The sequence below is a fragment of the Loxodonta africana genome, chromosome 3, assembly GCF_030014295.1.
Source record: "Loxodonta africana isolate mLoxAfr1 chromosome 3, mLoxAfr1.hap2, whole genome shotgun sequence".
Lineage (NCBI taxonomy): Eukaryota > Metazoa > Chordata > Mammalia > Proboscidea > Elephantidae > Loxodonta > Loxodonta africana.
In genome coordinates, this window is record NC_087344.1 from 121,008,136 (window position 1) to 121,031,039 (window position 22,904).

The 22,904-nt window shown below is 39.2% G+C and overlaps 1 protein-coding gene across 1 annotated transcript in view; it reads left to right on the top strand.

The window, feature by feature from the left end:
• Window positions 1-22,904, top strand: part of GIPC2 (GIPC PDZ domain containing family member 2) — a 104,192-nt gene that overhangs the window by 53,479 nt on the left and 27,809 nt on the right. The window contains exons 2-3 of the mRNA XM_003411122.4: window positions 3,619-3,804; window positions 10,969-11,149. Coding sequence (XP_003411170.1) covers window positions 3,619-3,804; window positions 10,969-11,149 — 367 coding nt within the window. The remainder of the gene's footprint in view (window positions 1-3,618; window positions 3,805-10,968; window positions 11,150-22,904) is intronic.

A 22,904-nucleotide genomic window follows, 5' to 3' on the forward strand; every position in this document is an offset into this window, starting at 1 on the left:
CCCTGAGTTCCCAGCTTAGGGAAGCCAGCAGATTTTTTTTTTTTTGTCCCGTTTGTTAATTTATTCCTTCTCCGAGGCTGGGAGGATGGCTTAGGGCGCACAATAGGTCTTACTTCCAGCCCAGCTAAAGTGGCTATTTCTGAAGCCGGCTTGGGACCCAGTGCAGAACAGGGAGGGGTCAGTTAAATGAGAGAGAATTTTTTCCAAAGGGGTATTTTTTTGGTCTGCGTGGTAGATTAGATGCACGTATTTATCTTTTGACGAGAGTGCCGCTTTTTGCTGATTCTGGAGGCGTGAGTGAACTCTCCGTCACTCGGTCTCTCCCGATGTGGAAAACACATCCCGAACAACACTGCATGGTTCACTATACTTGTGCCCGAGGATCTGGCCTGCAGGGTGCCGGTTCCCACTGGGTCTGATTTGGCCACTTCTCGCTGCTTCTGAACCATCTCTCTCTCCCCATGTGACTCATTCTGATTCTTGAACTTTGCCTTTGATGTTCAGGGCTCCTAGATTGTCATATATAATTGATTCACTTGTTTTTTCAGGTCCTTTTTGTAAGAGGGACCACTGGAAGCATCTGACTACTCTGCCATCTTGACCTCGCCTCCCAGACTTTAGTACTTTTATGTAACTCTATCAATTTCATGGGGTCCCAGGATGGCACAAATGGTTAAGCCAGTTGGCTGCTAACTGAAAAGTTGCAGGTTTGAGTCTACCCGGAGGTACCTTGGAAGAAAGACCTGGTGATCCTCTCATGAAAAATCCACCATTAAAAATCCTGTAGAGCACAGTTCTACTCTGACACATGTGGGGTCCCCATGAGTCGACATCGACTTGATGACAATTTTTTTTTTTAAATCTTCTTTCGTCCGTGCTGAAAATTCTGATTCCCAGTGATATCAACATACTTACTTACTGTATCCCATAATATACACAGAACAGTATAATATGGTACTAGGGACATACAGTGAAATTATTGTTGAAGAGAGGTTCATATGAACCCATGCTTTTTTCTTTCTCTCATTGATTTTTCACAGTTCAGTTAATTCCAGCCCAGGAAATACTGCTCATCTCTCTACCCACTTTGAGCCTCAGTTGTACTGAAATACCAGGAACAATTTGCTATACCACATGGGCCTTTCTGAAAAGCTGTTTTCGTTGGCTGGAATGTCTTCCCCCTTTTCCTTTACTCAGCTGAATCCTGCGTAAGATTCAGGAACGGGTGTCATCTCCTGAAAGCTTTCCCTGAACAATCGAAGTTGGATCAGCTACCTTTTAGATGCTTGCTTTTCAGGCTCCTGTGAAGCCATGTGCGTATTTCTGCTCTAGAGCTTATGGCTTTGTACTAAAATGGTCTGTTCACGTGTTTGCTTCTCCCTGTAAATTGTGAGTCAAGGACGGGTGATGTGTCTTATTTATCATTGAATCTTTAGTCTCTGGTTCAAAACCTGGCTTGCATACTAGACATATTATTTTACAAAGCCCTTTCAACTCAGACCCATTTGGATAAGGCCTCAAAAGCAGTTCAAAAAGTAGTAACTGCACCCAGTTTCTGAACTTCATGACTTATGGATACGTTAAGGCTCAAGGTTTGAATGACAGTTGGGAATGGTTTAAAACTGAGAGAGAGAGAGAGAGAGATGGTTGCGAGTGAGGGCTGAAGACACGGGTGGAGGAAGGGCTAGCAATACTTGCAGCAAATATTATTTAATAATAAAAAAAATTTAAAAAGTTTTATTTAGCAACAACCATATTAAGATGTTCTTTAAGGTGCTCAATAGATGTTTGTTGAACTTAATCATTTAACCAGTGACATGTTCTCAACCTTCCTCTCCTCATCCTCTTCTGTAGTTTTCTATTTGGGCTCCGCAATTACTCAAGTTACAGTTGACAAGCTTAAGAGTGGCACTGCGAGTTTTAGTAAAATGAGTCATATTTTTGAAGGAAAATTAGCCTAAATCACGATTTGGTAAACATAAGAAATTCCTTTAAAATCTCTTGTGGAGATTTTTCATGGTTCCAGTTTCTTTTTGTTTTGTTTCTGCCACCATGTGATTTTGGACAAATTGCTTTTTAAGATCTCTAGACCGCTGTTACCTCTTTTTTTTTTTTTTTTTTAAATTAAGGGATTGGATTAATTAATCTTTAAGGTCCATGTTAAGGAGCCCTAGTAGCACAGTTGTTAAAGCAGTCGGCTACTAACAGAAAGGTAGCAGTTCGAACCCACCAGCTGACCCACAGGAGGAGGATGTGGCAGTCTGCTTCCGAAAGATTTACAGCCTTTGAAGCTCAATGGAGAAGTTTTACTCTGTCCTTTAGGGTCACTATGAGTCAGAATCGACTTAACGGCAACGGGCTTTGGGTTTAAGGTCCATTTTAGGTTTAAAACACTTTTACTGTAACATCTCGCTAATTAAATTGCTTTTCTCAAGCAGTAGAATTTAAGATAAATAAAATTTTCCTTATGTTTTAAAAAAGCAATGACCAGTTTTTAAAGATAACCTTGTCTATATTTTCACTGTAGTATTGTATCATGATTTTACCTTTGGGAATGCAACATTTTGTTTCAGTATTGTAAATGGTATGTAACACAGAAGTTTAAGCCTCTTTGATGTTGCTGAATCCTGGCTCTGACAAGTACTGGCTTTGTGACCTTAGGCAAATTACTTGATCTTGCTAGGTTTCAATTTCCTATTGCTAAGTAAAGTAGAAGGCCCGTGAAAAAGAGGAAGACCCTCAACAAGTTGTATTGATGCAGTGACTAAAACAGTGGGCTCAAACAAAGCAACAATTGTGAGGATGGCACGGGACTGGGCAACATTTTGTTCTGTTATACATATGTTGTTATGAATCAGAACTGACTTAATGGCACCTAGCAACAGCAAGATGAGGATAATAATGTACTTTATAAATTTATTGTGAGGATTAGATGAGATAATAAATATGTAAAGTGCTTAGCACAAAGCCTGGCCTATAGGAAACAATACATGCTACCCATTGCCGTCAAGCCAATCCCGACTCATAGCGACCCTTACAGGACAGAGTAGAACTGTTCCATAGGGTTTCTGAGGCTGTAATCTTTATGAATGCAGACTGCCGCTTCTTTCTTCTATGGAGTGGCTGGTGGGTTTGAACTGCTGACTTTTTGGCTGACAACTGAGCGCTTAACCATTGTACCACCAGAGCTCCCCAATGCATGTTACTTAATGTTATTAAAAGGAGCCGTGGTGGTGCAGTGGTTAAGTGCTCGGCTGCTAACTGAAAGGGGAGAGGTTCGAACCCACCAGCTACTCCACAGGAGAGAGGTGTGGCAGTTTGTTTATATAAGAAACCCTCTGGGGCAATTCTACCCTGTACTGTAGTGTCGCTCTGAGTTGAAATCTACTTGACAGCAAGAAGTTTTTTTTGTTGTTGTTGTTTGGTTTTAATGTTATTAAAAGAAAATATGTCCCAGATTCTTCCTAACCAACATGTAAACATATTTTATGATATAACCACTTACATCATAAATTGGGTGCTGTTTCATTCACTAAATATTTATTGAATAAATTAATTAATGACCGGAATATTTTCCTGATGGAAAGTGACCTTAATTTTTTTTTTTTCTTTTTGCAGATTTTGTACTGTACTTTAAATACACCAAAAGTTGACATGAGAAGACTCTTAGGAGTACAAATAGGCCTTGAAGATTTCATATTTGCCCATGTGAAAGGAATTAAAAAAGAAGTAAATGTATATAAATCTGAGGATTCACTTGGTCTCACCATTACAGATAATGGCATTGGGTATGCTTTTATAAAGGTAAGTTTAAGAAAAACAAAATAGAACTGTGTGACCTAACTGAGAGTAACATTTAAGAAAAGCTACCATGTCAAAGAAAGTTAGAAATGGTCTCAAGAGTAAGAGCCCCTCAGCAGCAAGGGATGGACTGGTAATGTTTCACTTTCATCTTAAAATGTTTCTAATATATCATATCTGTTCATCATCTTACTGACTTTCTTCCCTTCAGTTTAAACTTCCTCTAGGATTTAGAATTTATTGAAAAGGAAAGTCTGGTCTTGGTCCCATATAAGCTCTTGCAGTTTATTAACATCTGATGGCTTCCTTGCTGATTTTCATTCATTTAGGATTATTTCCAACTGCATATATTTTTGGTTAAACCTTATTTATTTCTTTAAAAATGCTCTTCAAAATTATCTGAACCAAAAAATTCCTTTTTAAAAATGTAAACATCAGTATAGAGCTGTAAAGGCAAGGAAAAGAAGTTTGGAAATGGTGTGAAAAATTGTGAGAATTGAGGAGTGGTAAAAAGAAACACAGGCTTACCTCTTAACAATAACAGTTGTATTATTGTAATAAGTAGTTGTAATAATAACAACAGCTAACATATCAAGTACTCACCAGGTACTAAGAACTTTGTTTATGTTTTCTCATTTAATCCTTGGCAATAATTCTTTTTGGTTTGTACTGTGCTTTCTTTTTTTCACTTTTTGTCCAGGTGTAACTAATGGTTAAAATGCACAGATTAAAAAAAAAAATTTACTTATTTTGTTGTTCAGAATATATACAACAAAACATACACCAATTCGACATTTTTACACGTACAATTCAGTGACATTGATTACATTCTTTGAGTTGTGCTACCATTCTCATTCTCCTTTTCTGGGTTGTTCCATCCTCATTAACATAAACTTACTGCCCCCTAAATTTCCTATCTAATCTTTCAAGTTAAAATGCACAAATTTTTAATGTATAGCTCAATAAATGTTTACATACACACATCTGTATAACCAATACCCAAATGAAGGTTTAGAACATTTCCACCACCCCGAAGGCTCCCTTTTGTCCCTTGCCTGTCAATCCTCTTCACCCTCCAAAGATACCACTATCTGACCTCCATCACCAGAGTTTCACTTGCTCATCTGTGTATAAGTGGAAGCATGCATTATGTGCCCTACTGTTTCTGGCTTTTTTTTACTCAGCATTATGTCTGTGAGATTTATCCCAGGGTAGATGGCACTATTTTTTTTTTTTTTTTAGATACTATTAGCAACCCCTCTTTGGCAGATGCAGAATCAGGGCCGGGAAGGTCAAGTAACTTGCTCAAAGTGACACAACTGGACAAATTCAGAATTTGAATCCAAGTGATCTGACTCCAAAACCAGCATTCCTAACCACTTAACTAAGAATTAGTGCTAAACTTCATGCCACAGAGCAAGTTTCGTGCCTTTTTTTATCCCGATTCCTAATTTGCTTCTGCATTGTCATCATTGAAGAAACTGTCTTGGGAAAGTTATCTGCTTAACTGTAAATGGTGCTTTATTTAACTTCCCACTTGATAAATTGGCTATTTTTAGCTCAGCAAAAGATTTGACTGTGCTGAAGGTTGAGAGGGTGACCAAATGGAAAATCCGAGAGTTGGGAAAGTCATGTGGGATTATCCAAGGGAAGCTCAGGACATGAGGCACATGCAGCAATGCCTTTCTAATGTTAGCAGAGAAGGGCTTGGAAGTTTTCAAACATACGTGGATTTTCTAGATCTTGTCCTCTGATGTTTAAAGCTTGTGTTTCTTTTTTTTTTTTTTAATGCTGTGTGAGACATGTACCTGCCGCAGAGTACTAGTCACTATCCCTCTGGAGACAGGGAGCATGTTGGCAAAGGAGAAAGTGGAGCATACGCCAAACTGCCAACATGCGGTTCTACTTAGAAGAGAATTGAATATCATACTGTATACAAGATTGATACCATCAAAAAAAAATTTTGGAAATAATTTCAAAATTATGGAAAAGTTGCAATAATAGTACAAAGAACCCCTTATCCAGATTCACCAGTTTTTTACCATTTTGTAATGCTGGCTTTAAATACCAAGCTGTGGTATTTTCAATTGTCTTATATGCATCTGAAAGCTAGACTGTGAATAAGGAAGACTGAAGAAGAATTGATGCCTTTGAATTATGGTGTTGGCAAAGAATATTGAATATACCATGGACTGCCAGAAGAACGAACAAATCTGTCTTGGAAGAAGTGTAGCCAGAATGCTCCTTAGAAGGGTAGATGGCGATACTTTACATAATATACTTTGGATGTGTTATCAGGAGGGGCCAGTCCATGAAGAATGGACGTCATGCTTGGTAAAGCAGAGGGTCAGCAAAAAAGAGGAAAACCCTCAGCGAGATGGATTTACACAGTGGCTTCAACAATGGGCTCAAACATAGCAACGATTGTGAAGATGGCATAGGATCAGGCAGTGTTTTGTTTTGTCGTACATGGGGTTGCTATGAGTTGGAACCGACTCTATGGCACCTAACAACAAAAGTAACAGCAGCAAAGCAACTGCAAGGATGGAAATGTAGGAGGCCAAGAGGACAGGGGACCCATAGCTTGAATTTATGAACAGAGGGATATAAAGTAGGAATAGAAGTGATTATCTAAGAAAATAGGTAATGTCTAAGATCTAGAGAGCATGATGTAGATGAGGAACAGCTTCAGCAGAAATAACAAAAATAACTCAGAGAAGTTTCTCAGTTCAAAGGTGATAGATCATTTTGGATAGCTCTACCCCAAACGCTGCCTTGGAGTCAGAAGACTTTGGGTTCTAGACCTGACCTTTTCTTTCTTTTTTTAACTAGCCGTTTGATCCTGGTAGTTAGGTATGTCTGATTCTGAGTGTTTTGTGGAAAGGGCATGATATTTTATAATTATACCACCCCAGTCTGAGACCCAGTTTTGTTGTTTAGTAGTTGTGCTATTTTGGTCAAGCCATCATTGTCCCTTGATTTCCTCATTCATTAAATGGAATATCAAATATTCCAGTGTTTAAGTACGCAGCTGCTAACCAAAAGGTAGTGATTCAAACCCACCAGCCACTCCACAGGAGAAAGATGTGGCAGTCTGCTTCCATAAAGATCATATCCTTGGGAGACCTATGGATCAGTTTTGCCCTGTCCTACAGGGTCCCTATAAGTCAGAATCGACTAGATGGCAAGGATTTTAGGGTTGTTGTGAGGATTAAATGATATAACTGTTTACAATATTTAGAATTGTTATATGAATGTTAATTTATTATTATGAACAAGGTTTGGGAATAGTGTTGGAATAATTTCTTTTATAAGGATCAGCACAAAGTTGGTTCCTATGAGGCAGAGGTCAAAGATGTCCCAAATGCCCAACTTTTCCAAGCTGCTGTACCACTCCATCATCACTAACAACTACTCCCTCTCCTCTCAGTATTCTCCCTTCTTTGGGTTCCCTAATTTGCTTCAGCGTCTCACAGAACTCATAAACCAGTGTAAAGGAATGGCTCACACGGTTGTGGAGGCTAGCAAGTCCCAAACTTTTGGGTCAAGCGTAGGCTTTTCCTGGCCCTCAGTCACTGCCCAGAGACACTCAGCTCTTTTGCTCCATGGACTGGAAAGCCCACTATGCCATCTCTTGCCAGTCTCTCTTTCCTTAGTGGTTGTGGGCTCTTCTCTTTCCTGCCTCCAGGGTGGCTCATTTCAAGCCCAGTGGGATGGTAAAACTGACCAATCACCTTAGTGGGCAACAATTACCCTGTCACACTGTCCCACCCAATTATGTGGGTGGGAGTTATAAGACCATGGCTAGAAAAGGCCACACGAAAAGCAATCCATTACACCACAAAGGGTCAACAGCATATATCTAAAAATTGTGGTAATGACTGCAGGACATATGGCTCAAACAACCACTGTGCCTTGTGCTCAAAGTTTTGAGGAGGGCAGGATGCCATACTAGAGCTCTGCCGATGTCTGTGATGAGAAGATAGAGTTCTATAAATATATGGGATGAACGCATTGGAAGATACTATAATAATAATCTGGAATGGCTGGGAACCTTTAGGGATGATCTGAAATGGTTGGGAACCTTTAGGTTTGTTTAATGTTGTAAAGTCTGTCTACCAAAAAACATTTAGTAAAAAGTCCTTTCTGCCCTATGCAGTGTTAAATTGGAAAACCAGGTAAGAGAAAGTTCATAAATGTTAATAGAGAATGATATAAGTGACCTAGTAAATATATAGAATTAATTCATCTCTTTTAACCCTTTGTTCCTGAGTACCATGTTTAGCAATATTATTAATCTCTAACAAGTTATGGGAGCCCTGGTGGCACAGTGGTTAAGAACTACAGCTGCTAACCAAAAGGTCGGCAGTTTGAATCCACCAGTCACTCCTTGGAAACCCTATGGGGCAGTTCTACTCTGTCCTGTAGGGTTGCTAGGAGCTGGAATCAACTTGAGGGCAATGTTTTTTTGTTTCTTTAAGCAAGTTATGAAATGATTATCAAAGTACATTAGATTTCAGAAACTTAATTGCTACTTCATGCTTTATTCTATACACTTAGAAGAGTAAGGCTCAGGAAGCCCACAGAATGTATATTCAAATTTTTCGACTTTGCCTCTATGTCTAGTTCATTTTACGATGCTCTTCTCTAGGTTTCTTATATCATCTTGTCTCCCATCCCAGATCCTCATCTGCTGCCTCTGATAATACATGCTTTGACTTTTCTCTTGCCCATCTGGATCCTTGCCCTGCTGCCTGTTCTGACTTCTGGTAACTGCCTTTCTTTCCTGTGCCTGGACACCCTTCTGGTGACTTCTGTGACTACTCATAGGCCTAGGCAACTCTAGGTTCCTGTTACTCTGCTCTTTTATTCACTGATAAGGTTCATACATGTCTTTAAAGTCTTTCATTTTATTAATTCTATATAATTCTTATTTTAAATAAAATTATAACAAGTCCAACTCACAGGAACCCTATAGGACAGAGTAGAACTGTCCCATACAGTTTCCAAGGAGCGCCTGGTGGAACCGAACTGCCGACCTTCTGGTTAGCAGCCACAGCACTTAACTACTGCGTCACCAGGGTTTCCATATAATTCTTACTTTAAATAAAATTATAACAGTCTTAGAAATGGAAAGTATTATGTAGCTGGGCACTGAAATTTGTACAGTATAGTAAATTAAAGAATAAATTGGAATACAACTTATTGTATTGGAATACAAATTAAGAAAAACATCAAATATAGACTTTTTTGAATTCCCTTAATGGCTTAGGAATGGTTATGTAACAGAGTACTTAATAGAGAATTCTTATCTTTTTTTCTTTAGACACAAGTCTTTCATTTGACCTTGTTTATTTTTCTGACAGTGTAGTAACTCCAGTTGTACTAGTGGTATGTTGTGGTTACCATTATTTGTTTCTGTTAGGTATATAAGGCTAATACAGGTTTATAATAATGTCAGATTTTGAAAGCCATGGTTTCCTTGCTTTATAATTAACTCTTAGTGGTGATAAAATAATATGTTCTGTTTGAAATGGCATAATTGAGTCATTTGCGTAAAGCAATGACATAACAGTTACCATGGCAATGAACACAGAAATATTCTTAAAATTTTGGAGTAAAAAGAAATGAACTATGAGTTTCGGCATATAATAACTTAAAAATTTAAAAGGTGACTAACATTTCCAGTTAAGTGTCTTAGAACTTTTTTTTTCCTGATAACATTATGATGGAGATGCTTAGGTACGTGAGATCAGTTTGTCTTATAACTCCCAGACAGAAGGATCACCTTGCTGATTCAGAAGCAAGGTGGAGAATATGTTTAATTTTATTACACATTAGCAGCAACCCCTAGTATTTCTATCTGTTCATCCCTGTGAAGTATCCTGTGACTCCTGAGGCAGGTTGTCGCCTTCATGTTGCCCAACTCCTCACTACTGTGGAAGAGCTTGTAGATCCTTCTGTAGGGAGGTTATTCCTGCAGTGTTTCCTGGAGTTCTTATCCCAAAGGTCCTTTCAGAAATTTTTGGTGCTGTCTTGGTGAGTTAGGCCTTATTTTGAGACTTTACACTTTGGATGTGGTGTACAGAAGTAAGAAAAATTTAAGAAAGATCAACTTGAAGTTTCTCCTTGAGTTCTAAGTTGTCCTCATCTACATAAATAAAAAATGATAACATAAAATCACCCTTTCTGGCTCCTAAAATGGTAACCACACCTATCTCTTGTTAGGTATCAGTCTTAGCTAAGGTTTACCATTCTTTGAGTCTTTGCATTTGTAGTTGAGGTTTTGGAAAACGTAGCCAGTAGGAAAAACTCAACCTCTATTCTTATGTAATGCGCCTCATGTTGAAGTGATTCAAAGATCATTTATGGGAGGATTTTTCCATGGCAAGCATTGTGCTAGGTGCAGGGCATACAATAGTGAATGACCCCAAGGATAACACAGTTAAGGATAACACAGTTTAGTAATGGAGACTGGGAAATAAATGAACAATTGCAGTATAGTATGTTGAGCCTAGGAGTCCCTGGGTGGTGCAGCAGTTAAGCACTTGGCTACTAGCCAAAATGTTGGTGGTTCAAACCTACCTAGAGGCACCTTAGAAGACAGACCTGGCAATCTGCTTCTGAAAGATCACAGCCTTGAAAATCCTATGGAGCCGTTCTACTGTGCACACACGGGGTTGCCATGAGTCGGAATCTACTTGATGGCAACTAACAACAATAAATGTTGAACTTCAGCAAGTTACTTGATCTTCCCCAGCCTTGATTTTTCTCACCTGTGACATGAGAGTCTCATAAAGGTTGTTAAAATTAAATGAGATAGCAAATGTAAAGTGCTTAGCTTAGAGCGCAGCACAAGTAGAAAAAGTACTGTAGCACATGAGAGGTGCGCCTTGCCCTGTTTGGGGAGGGAGGTTGGGGAATGTCAGGGAAAGCTTTATAGCGGAGGCGGGACCAAGATGGAGGTTGAATTCTGAATAATAAGGAAGAGGAAGAGATGGAGGTAAGATGGTTGTCTTTTGTTTCTTAGTCTTCCATCTTTAACAGAGCCTTGAACTGCATTGTTAATATGTCAGTACATTGTATACAGTACACTATGAGCATGAAAAGTAATGTTATACGGTTCTATTTTATATTAGGTGTAATAGTTAATTTTCTTTCTTTCAGGGTATCAAAGATGGTAGCCTTATTGACTCAGTTAAAACAATCTGTGTGGGAGATCATATCGAATCCATAAACGGAGAAAATATCGTTGGATGGCGTCATTATGATGTTGCTAAGAAGTTAAAGGAATTAAAAAAAGAGGAGCTGTTTACCTTGAAGTTAATAGAACCTAAGAAGGCATTTGGTGAGTGTATGTGTGTTTTTCTCTCTGTATGTGGAATGTTTCCATCTCTGGCTTATCTTTCTGAGGGAAATGTGTGTTGTGGTGCCACATGCCATTAGTGTAGCTCCTTATCTAACATATCAGGAACACAGAAAATGATGGACCCAAACAAAAATGCTTATAAGGAAAAGAACTATTAAAGAAAGACAAAGGTAAAAGGACTTGACTTATACAGGATGTTTTCTAAAAAAAAAAAATTTGGAATCAAGAAGTCCATCATCTAGTGGCTTTGAATTTGGTGTGCCTGTTCTACCCTCTAAGAACAACACAGTGTATTTCACTCATGTTGCTGAGCAGTGCAATTGTTGATTGAGCTCTTGACACCATAATAACTGCCTTTCATGGACCTCAACAACAAAAATTTTAGTTACGTGTGGAATTGGTATTTAAAATAATTATCTATTTTAAAGACTTCCTTAACTGATAGTTTTCCTTCACTGGCTTTTAAATTGGGCAGCATGGGATGGTATGAAATTACTTCAGCTTTGGTGTGACATCTATACTTGCCTAGGTTTAGCCATGGCAGCTGTATCCCAACTGTTGTTCAAACCCCTAGGGCCATTTCCTCCACAGGAAAATGTGCCAGCCTCTCTCTCACTACCCAGCACTATTTTAATGAGCACAGATAATGGCCTAGTGCTCATCAGTGTTAAAATATCTTCAGCAGGATCATTCCAGGCCTGCCATTACTCATCCACAACTCCACCCACCCTATGTTCTTCCCTCTGCTCACAGAAATAAATATTCCTTATACAGTAAAGCCTGCAAAAACTGGAACCCGTGTAAGGCAGAAACCTGTCAGAGAAGGAAAACTCAAACATTTTCCACTAAAAAGAGAGACAGGAAAGTGATAAGACTGCACCCTGTCAAAGGCGGAAAACTTGCGAGACCTGGAAGAACAAGGCAGTCCCACTGAGTTCCAGCTCTCACAGTAGTTTGTTTCTAATAGGGTTTCTCATGGCAGTTAATAAAAATGAAGGACGAATGGAGAGGGTCTGGGGAAATCACAGTTTTCTCTCCTTTAGCAAGCAAGGAACAGACCCTCACCATAAAGAATTGAAAATTTTTCTCTACTTCCAAATGATTCAGTGCCATTTAGTAGAAATACAGTATAGCTTATATTACCTCTGGGAGACAAAGTTTCACAGAAGATGTAAGAAAAGGATGCCTTATATTAGTGCTGCTCCTGGAGGGACCACTCTAGGAGCCAGTGCTATTGACCCAAGGTTGTGAGAGATCTCACATGGGAAGACGGACAGAGCTCAGGATTCTGTCCAGCAGCTCCCTCTGAAATGGCTGAGTTTGATAACCCAAGTCCCCAGGTATTGCAGAGTATCAACTGATAGTGTAGGCTGTTTGAAATAAATATTCTTATTTTAACTGTTTGTATCATTCTCTTAGTGCAACTCAAGAAATATAATTTCTTTGCACGTATATCTCCACCACATAATTTAATTCCTAGAGTCAGTACTTTTCCAGTTTTTCCTTGTCTGTCTGTACAAAGTTGCTGATACACCTTGACTTGGATGTCAGGTTGATAATAGTCTTGGATGTCATACAGGCCATTGTATTTAGCCACTACTGTTCCATGATTGGAAACCCTGGGGGCGTAGCGGTTAAGTGCTACGGCTGGTAACCAAGAGGTCGGCAGTTCAAATCCTCCAGGCGATCCTTGGAAACTCTATGAGGGCCGTTCTACTCTGTCTGATAGGGTTGCTATGAGTCAGAATCTACTCGATGGCAGTGGGTTTGGTTTTTGGTTTGGTTCCATGATTGGAGTCCCTGGCTGGTGCAAATGGTTCATGTACACATCTGCTAACTGAAAGATTGGAGGTTCGTGTCTACCCAGAGGTACTCAGAAGAAGGCTTGGCAATCTACTTCCAAAAAAATCAATCACTAAAAACCTTATGGAGCACAGTTCTACTCTGACACACTTGGAGTCACTGTGAGTAGGGATTGATTCGATGGCAACTGGTTAGTACTAGCTAATTCTATGATTAGATTTTTTTCCTTCAACATTAGAGGCACATGTGTGGATGGTTGATGGAGTCCCTTGCCTTATAGATCTGGCTACTGTTGAACCTGCTCTTTGTTGCCTCCCATGAATTCCATGGGCATGTTGAGAGGACACTAGGTTAGATTTTTCTAATGGGGATATTATTTTATCATCCTAAATGCTGGTGGTGATGTGGGTTAGGAGGCTAGGAGACTGCTTTTGAAGTAATGATAGGATTTTATTTGCCAAAGTTTGTAGGACAGTTCAACTCAGGCTGTTGGTCTATATACATTTCCACTCTGGGTTGATCCTTGACTCTAGGCCCTAGCCTGGGTGGGGTGAGGGGGGCATCTCTTAGAAGTAGGCTTTGGTGCTCTGCCCATTTTCCAGCCCTAATTTTGCTGTTTATTTTTTGCCTCTGGGATAAAGGCAAAGCTAACTTGTCCCTCATACCCTAGCTTCATCCCAGCCCTTAGCTCTTTTTCAGGGAGGGAGTATGTATCAGAAGATACTTGGGGAATCAGGCTTCCTTCAATTCTCCTGGCTTCTCTTGGTCCTAATCTTTTCTTTTGCGGTGTTTCCTTCCTTCCTTGTGTTTTCTAGATTATCTTTGGCTTGGGGCCAAAAATTCAGATTTTATAGTTAATGATTATTCGACTCTCTGTCATCTTGGATTGCTACCAGGAGAAAGGGCCAAACTAACTGAGGCACAATTTTATTCTCTCTGTATTCAGACTTTAGCTGAAGCTAAGTTATTTCCAGGATCTTACCAAAAGTTGCCAGGAATGGTCAATACACACCAGTATTTTGATATCTTCCTAAAGATTTAGGCTGGGGAGGCATGTAAACTATGTCCCAAAATACAAGAGGGAATAGTGTAAAATAACTGTTTTGCAACTGCATAATAAGGATTATGAACACAAATTCTCATCAGTGGATAGGAGAACCCTTACTGCCTGCTCCCATTTCCTTATTTTAGGTCCACCATTAGCCACACCCAACTTCCAGAGACCACAATGTGTGTCAAGATTCTTGACTGAGAGCAACAGAATAAAATTGGCTGATTTAAGGAAAAATGAATTTATTGGAAGATTACCATGTGAGTCAGAAACCAGGATAGAATTGGCCTTGAGAAGGTCAGGATCTAAGTCCATTCCAGGGACATGTGTACCAGGAACCCTTCATGGTACTGACTTAATTGACTCCCTCCAATTATTTTCTGTCTTCATGTCACTCCACTCAATATTTAAATTCCTGGAAGAGAGGAGGGAGATGATTAGGTCATGTGCCAATCTTGATAGTGAGGAAGGCAGGCTACGTGATTGATACCAAAACAAACCAAACCAAATCCGTTGCCGTTGAGTCAATTCCGATTCATAACAACCCTACAGGACAGAGTAGAACTGCCCTATAATTATTTCCAAGGAGCAACTAGTGGATTTGAACTGCCGACCTTTTGGTTAGTAGACGTAGCTCCCAACCAATGCAACACCAGGGCTCCAAATGATTGTTAGGCCTGCCCAAAATCACACCTAACAGTGAAGGTAGGAAAAATGTAGAAGATGTCCATTTTGTCAACTCTCCCAAGCTGTTACACCTTGTTCTACAGGCAGAGAAGTATTGGTTTTCTCTTGATTTTGAATCTGACTCTAGCCATGCATGATAGCTTTCAGTCTAGTTGTATCAGGATGGATACAGTTGATTTTAGGTGTCTGGCCTTAAGGGGTTTATTTTTCTGCTATGTGTTGGGTGCCATATAGATAGGTATTTGGCAGTATATTACCTACAGACCATGACACAATGGAACTTTCTTTCAGGGAAAGAGAAAAGCCACGTTTTTCTTGGTGTTGGCCATTAGATTTGGAGGGGGCCACAGTTCCAAAGCTTCTGGACTGTACTTCAGGAAAGGACCTTCATTTATGTACTACACAAATATTTATTGAGGATCTTCTGTGTTCCAGATAACTCTGTAAGATACAGAGGACACTAAGAAAGAAGACTAAGCTATAGCTCCTGTCTTTTGAGGAGTGCACGGTCTAGTGGGAGGCCAGTAGGGAAGAAGAAATTACAGAACAAGTTATTTGATTATGGGAGTAGATTTTGGGCTCCCTAATTTTTTTTTTTTAACAATCTAGAAGGTGATTATTGGGTATCTTAGCAGTTCAATGGCTTTGGGCAGATGGCAAGAACATATTGATATGTTTTCATTCAACAGACATTTATCAAACAATTAGTATATTCTGGTCTTACTGTGGTAGTTGCTTGGGATAATAAATCATCGTTTAGTGAGAGTTTACTATATACCATCACCATGCTACCTGCTTGGTTCAAAGATGAATAAGATCAAGTTTTGCCCTCAACAAGTTTATGTCTACTGAAAGGACATGGATAAGAAAAGAAGTAGATCCAATAAAAGGTACTAAAATATATAAAAGGTGCTAAAATATAGCAGTGGTAAAAAAATGGGAGGCATCAAATCTACTTAAGAAGTTCAAGAAAAGCTCCCCAGAGAGGAAATTTTAGCTGAATCTTGAAAGATGAGTTGGTGCTTGCTAGGTGGACAAATTGGGGAAAGTTGTTTAGAGAGCGAGAACACAATGATCAAAGGTGCATAGGTATGGAACAGCATGATATATTTGGGAATACCATGTATGTCATTGTGATTAGAATAGAGGTTATGATGGCGGTGTGACAGGAGATGAAGCTGAAGAGTAGATAGGGACCAAACTATCAAGTGCCCTCTATATAAAGGTAAAGAGTAGCAATGGAAAACCATTGAAGGTGTTTAGGTAGGGGAGTAACATGATGAGACTTTGATTTTAGAAAGATATTTTGGACACTGTGTCAGATGAAGGGGTGGAATATGAGATGGAGGTCAGGTGATCCATAAAGATTCTATTATGCTAATCTAGGAGAAAGAAGATGAAGGCCTGAATTAAGGCAGTACCAGTGGGTATGGAGAGAAGGAAATGGTTCTGAGGGATAGACAGTGGTGTGCGGGAACCATTTGTGCACATCTCTTCCCAACTCACATTCAATAGCTTCAGGCTGGTTACTTGAAATTGGCTATGGTAGAGGTATTTACACTGCAGAAATAGGCAAACACTGCAAACAGGGCTCTTTTCCCCGGAGATCTGATTGTTAAACGTTTACTTGAATACCACCCAATGCTAAGAAGATATAATTGGTTACCCACTGAGTGTAGAGGCAAAGGAAAGAAAGATTGCAAATGAATACCCACAGATTTGTGGCTTAGGTAAAGGCTGGAGTGTGGTGCCATTCTTTGAGATCAGGAATATTGGAAAATAAGTAGATTTGAGTGAGGAGATAGGAAAGAGAGATTATAACTATAATTTTTGACACTGTGAGTTTGAAATCTGTGGGACAGTTCAGTTGTAAATGTGTAAAAGGTAGGTGAGTATTGGAAATTAGGGTTTAGAAAGCTGGATTTATGAGTCATTAGTTTTTCAAACTAGCGGGTCTCAACCAGTGTGTTCAGAACATGAAGCAGAATAGAATAGAAAATATCATAGTGCTTTGTGTGTAGTAAGGGTATTGTTTCAGTTACATATATACGTGTATTTCAGTTTTATATATATGTTTGTGTATATTTATGTATATATTTCTTAATGTGGGTCATAGTAAAAAAAAAAAAATGTGAAAGCCATTGGTTTAAATGACTCCCTTGTTGAAAATTTGTAGTTTAGTGGGAAAGCTACATACCTAACATGGTTTCTCCTAGTCAGCTGCTTTCTGATCCAAATTTTCCTTCTTCCAGCCATGAGTTGATGGCAACCTTCCCAGCCCTTATCAAGTATCAGCTGGAATGTCTCTAGTGATATTTTTTAGGGCATGGCTCACTTCCTTTCCCCTTTTGCCAATGAAAAGGAGCATGTCTCCACGATGAGATCAGCCCTGCAGAGTTTGCCCTGTAAACCTCAATTTTCCCAAAGCTATGAAAATCTGCTCTTCCATTTAAATGACTATGACCAGACTAGTCCAACTTGTTTGTTTCCTTATGAGGCCTTTTAATTGCAGAGAAATAACAATCAAATCCGTGATGCTTTGATTCAGTTTTTCCTACATGAGTCTCTCTACTTCATTTATCCTGAAGAACTTCTGTAATTTTTAATTGCAGCCCTTTATGGAAAGAAGTTTGCAGGGGGAGAACTGAAATATTTCTGTAAGTGTTTTAGCGGTTCAAAAGGAACTTAAAAGAAAAAGTTTATCTCCTAAAGCAGTTATAATCTTTCTTTGAGGTTAGATTTTGTAACAGATCTCTAAACTGTGTCTTCTTTTAGAGGGTTCATTTCTGTGCTATGTATCCACCAGAATAGGATGTTAAGTATGTGAAGGACCTCTTAGTCCTTTGAGTCATTCACAGCTGGAAAACTCGGACCTCATCTTTGTGATTCAGCTTAACTGATGCACTCATCTTTACAGGCTAAGCCTATTTCATATTAAGAGATAAACTTCAGCTTTTGACTTTCGTATGACTTTTTTGATAGACATTTCAAACATTTTAAAAATATTTAAAACAACTCTTAAAAAATATTCATACTATTTCTAGTGAAAAAGTTTCAACCAATAAATATTTATTGGGACTTTTTTATATATACTGAATTCTTCCAGATATACTGGGGAATATAAAAAAAAGTTACAAGTGAGACAACAAAGCACAATAGTTAAGTATGTAGACTCTGCCACGTATTGGCTGTGTGATAATGTGACATTGGTGCATTACTTAACCTTTCTGTCCCGGGATTTCCTCATATAAAAGAGAAGATGATTGTAGTATCTACCACATCAGCCAGTTGTGAGGATTACAAAATGATTAAATACACGAAAAAAGCATAGAACAGTCCCTGGCACTTTGTAAGTGTTAAGGACTTATATTATTATTACTGTTATTATGAAGGTGTAGCCTTTTCTTTAAGGAGTAATTTTAGTAACAAGACAAATTCACATGAAACAGGAGTGCTCAGTGTAGGTGGGTTGGTGATTTGCAGTTATTTTTTGAGAACCCTGGTACTTTTCCAGATTCTGAAAGGACAAATGATAATAATGATATCACATCTCAGATAATGAAATATATTATGTATTGTAATGGTAGATGCCATTCACCTTTCTAAATACTGCCATTCACTTTTCTAAGCACTTTCTAAGTATCAACTCATTTCATTCTCTCAACCATCCAAAAAGATTAAGCAGTTTACCCAGGGTTTTATAGCTAGTGAGTGACAGAGCTGGAATTCTAACCTGCATAGTCAGCCTCTGGAATTGGCTCTCTAACAACTGTTACAGATGAGTTAGTATACTTGCTGTCCCCCAGGAGCTTATAGTTTATATAAAGAGATGTAAGTTAAGACTCAAGAAATTCTATTGTTAATGATGATAACTATTATTTATTGGGTGCTTATTAGAAGTAATGTAGTGTAGTGGTTAAGGGCATAGACTATGAGTCAAACTGCCTGGGTTTGATTCCTCTGTCTGCTAGTTATTAGCTGTGTGATCTTGGGCTAGTTACTTAACCCCTTTGTGCCTGATGACTTATCCAGAAAGTGTTGTGAGGATTAGATTAGTTAATGTATGTAAAGTGCTTAGAATAGTGTTTGGCACATACCAAACCAAAAGCCTGTTGCTGTTGAGTTGATTCTGACTCATAGCAACCCTATAGGGCAGAGTAGAATGGCCCCATAGGGTTTCTAAGGAGCAGCTGGTGGATTGGAACTGCTGACCTTTTGGTTAGCAGCCAAACGCTTGACCAATGAGCCACTAGGGCCCCGCTTGGCACATAGTGCTACATGAATGTAAGCTTTTGCTACTGGGACTACTGCTATTATGGCTGGATTTAATCCTCATGATATTCCTGTGAGGGTTTTCTGGATAGGTAAACTGAGGTTTGGGCAGTTAAATAAATTGCATAGGTCACCCAGTGGTAGATGGGAAGTGCTGATATGCAGTCCTTTTTGCTCGCAAGACTTGTGCTCTTAAACATTCTGTGTTACTGCCTCCTTAGAACATAAGTCATAACTCAGACTGTGGTAAGTGCTGTAATACATATTTAAACAATGTACAATTCAGCTGAGAGCTGAATTGTCCAAGTTTAGGAGGGATTTTAAGGCTTGGAGAGTGTTGGGGGCAGGGAGAAGTGGTGAAGTTGGGAAGAACTTCCCTGAAGAGGAAAGTGTGGACAGGAAAGTATGGGACAGGTGGTCCCACCATTATCAGGGACCAGAATCCCTGTCATTCCCATGTAATTCCCTGTGAGGTGACAGGATGCCTGATAGGGTAATATAGGGATATTAGAGCAATCTGATGTGAAAGCGCCCCTGTGGACATGCTGACTTGTATATAGAGCTGCAGGGCAGGATCTATGATGGACTGAGCACAACATCAGACTTCTGGATCCTGGAAGGAGGAGAGAGACTTCCAAAACAAAATCAAGGCCGAATTTCCTACCAAACTTGTAGAATAGGGGCTCAAAGTCGGATTCAGTTAGAAGTTTCTTATATCTGGCATTGTAAAATAAAAATTTAAATCCACTACTTGCAAACACAGTGCAATCTCATTCAAAATACCAACAGCATTCTTTAGCAAGATGGAAAAACTAATCATTAACTTTATATGGAAAGGAAAGAGGACCCGGATAAGAAAAGCACTATTGAAAAAGAAATTAAGTAGGAGACCTTGTACTACCTGACCTCAGAACCTACTGTACAGCTACGGTAATCAAAACAGCCTGGTACTGGTGCAATGACAGACACATTGATCAATGGAACAGAATCAAGAACCCAGATGTAAATCCATCCACCTACGGTCACCTCATCTTTGACAAAGGCCTAAAGTCCGTTAGATGAGGAAAAGATAGTCTTTTTAACAAATGGTGCTGGGAAAACTGGATGTCCGCTGTAAAAAAGTGAAACAGGACCCATATCTCACACCATACACAAAAACTAATTCAAAATGGATCAAGGACCTAAATATAAAACCCAAAACTACAAAGATCATAGAAGAAAAAATAAAGTCAATGCTAGAGGCCCTAATACATGACATAAATATGATACAAACCATAATTAACAATACACAAACACTAAAGATACGCTAGATAACCGGGATCTTCTAAAAATTAAACATGTATGCTCAAGAGAAGTGTGAAAAGAGAACCTACCGACTGGGAAAAAAAAATTGTCTTTGACATACTTGACAAAGGTCTAATCTGTAAAATCTATAGGAAAATCCAGCACCTCTACAACGAAAAGACAAATAATCCAATTAAAAACATGGGCAAAAGATATGAAAAGACACTTCACCAAAGAAAATATTCAGTTGTCTAACAGACACATGAGGAAATGCTAGTGATCACTAGCCATTAGAGAAATGCAAATACATACAGTAAGACATATCTCACCCTGACATTACTGGCACGAATCAAAACAAACAGAAAATAACAAATGTTGGAGAAGCTGTGGGGAACTTGGAACTCTTACGTACTGCTGGTGGGAATGCAAAATGGTACAAACATTTTGGAAAACAATATGGCATTTCCTTAAAAAGCTAGGAATAGAAATACTGTACGATCCTGCAATCCCATTCCTAGGAATGTATCCTAGAGAAATAAGAGCTGTCACACAAATAGACATATGCACACCCATGTTCATTGCAGCATTATTCACAGTAGCAAAATGATGGAAACAACCTCAGAGCCCATCAACAGATGAATGGATAAACAAACTGTAGTACATACACACAATGGAATTCTCTCAACTATAAAGAATAACGATGAATCCGTGAAACATCTCACAACATGGGTGAATCTGGAGGGCATTATGCTAGTGAAATAAGTTAATCACAAATGGACAAATAGTGTATGAGACCACTATTATAAAAACTCATGAAAAGTTTTACACACAGAAAGAAACGATCTTTGATGGTTATGAAGGAGGGGAGGGGCGGGAAGGGAAAAACATTAATTAGACAATAGATAAGTGGTAGCTTTGTTGAAGGGTAAGACAGTACACAATACTGGGGAAGTCAGCACAGCTTGACCAAGGCAAGGTCATGGAAGTTTCATAGACACAGTACCATCATCTTGGCAGACATCTAGCTCAATTGTTATAGTTTATAAAGAAAATGTTCTACTTCCTACTAAGATGAGTAGTGCCTGGGGTCTTAAAAGCTTGTAAGTGGCCATCTAAGATACTCCACTGGTCCCACCCCATCTGGAGCAAGGGCGAATGAAGAAAACCAAAGACACAAGGGAGAGATGAATCCAAAGGACTAATGGACCACAACTACCACAGCCCCCACCAGACCAAGTCCAGCACAACTAGATGGTGCCCAGCTACCACCACCAACTACTCTGACAGGGGTCACAATAGAGAGTCCCAAACAGAGCTGGAGAAAAAGTAGAACAGAATTCTAACTCACAAAAAAAGATCAGATTTACTGGTCTGACAGAGACTGGAGAAACCCTGAGAGTATGGCCCCCAGATACCCTTTTAACTCAGTATTGAAGCCACGTCTGAGGTTCAGCCAAAGATTAGACAGGCCCATAAAACAATAATACATGTAGCTCAACCATGTATATGAGACTAAATGGGCACACCAGCCCAGGGGCAAGGATGAGAAGGCAGAGGGGGGCAGGAAAGCTGGATGAATGAAAGTGGGGAACCAAGGGTCCAGAAGGGGAAAGTGTTGACATGTTGTGGGGTTGGCAACAATGTCTCAAAACAATATGTGTATCATGGTTTAATAAGAAACTCATTTGCTCTGTAAACCTTCATCCCAAGCACAATAAAAAAAAATTTTTTTTAATCCACTACAGAAATTTAAATGGGTGCTCAGAGAAGGGAAAGATATGAGTAGGCTGGACTAGATGAGAAAGACTCCTAGAGAAGATTGCAGTTGAACTTGGCCTTGGAGGATAGAAAGGAAAATATAGACGTGGAAGGAGAATTTCAGTACCATGAAGAGCTTAGCCTTGCAGGGGCTGCAGCAAGTCAGGCTAGAAAAGCAGCTCAAGGCCGTATTAAGAGAAGCTCTGAAAACTGGGTAGGGAATCTGCAATTTCTTTAGTAGGTAATAGGGACTCATTTAGATATTGGAACTGAAGAATGACATGATGAAATTGATTTTTGGAAATCAAGCCTGGAAGACCAATGTGGGCTATATTTGATTAGAGAAGAAACCATGTAGGAGGTTTTTGCAACAGTCCAGGAATAAATGATAACGGCTGGGGTTAGGAGGTGTGGTGGGTTAGGAGAAGCAGTGGTAATTAGGAGGATTTTAAAAAAAAAGCCTGAGTGGTATTGCAAAGAATGGAGGGTAGAATTTGATGAAGGGAACGAGGAGGATAGGAGAGTAGGCTTGGAAGGAGCAAATGTCACTCCCAAGATTTCATCTAGGAGCTGGGATAACAGTGATTCTGTAATTGGAAATGAAGCAGTAGGATATAGAAATGGTTTGGAGGAAAGTCAGGGAAGAGAAGATCAGTTTTAGATACATTGCGTTTTCTCTGACAGTAGCACTGTTATTCGTGTAATTCTGGCAAAGTTTTGAAGTGCTCACAATGACAGATTTTTTTTGGGTAGTGCATGTCACTTAATCATCTTTTTGTGTAATAGAGTTCGTTTTGGTTTCCTTGTATCTAGCTAGACGTTGGTTTGGCATTTACCACAAAGGTACTGTAGGAGAAGATAAATGAAGAGTGAAGTTCT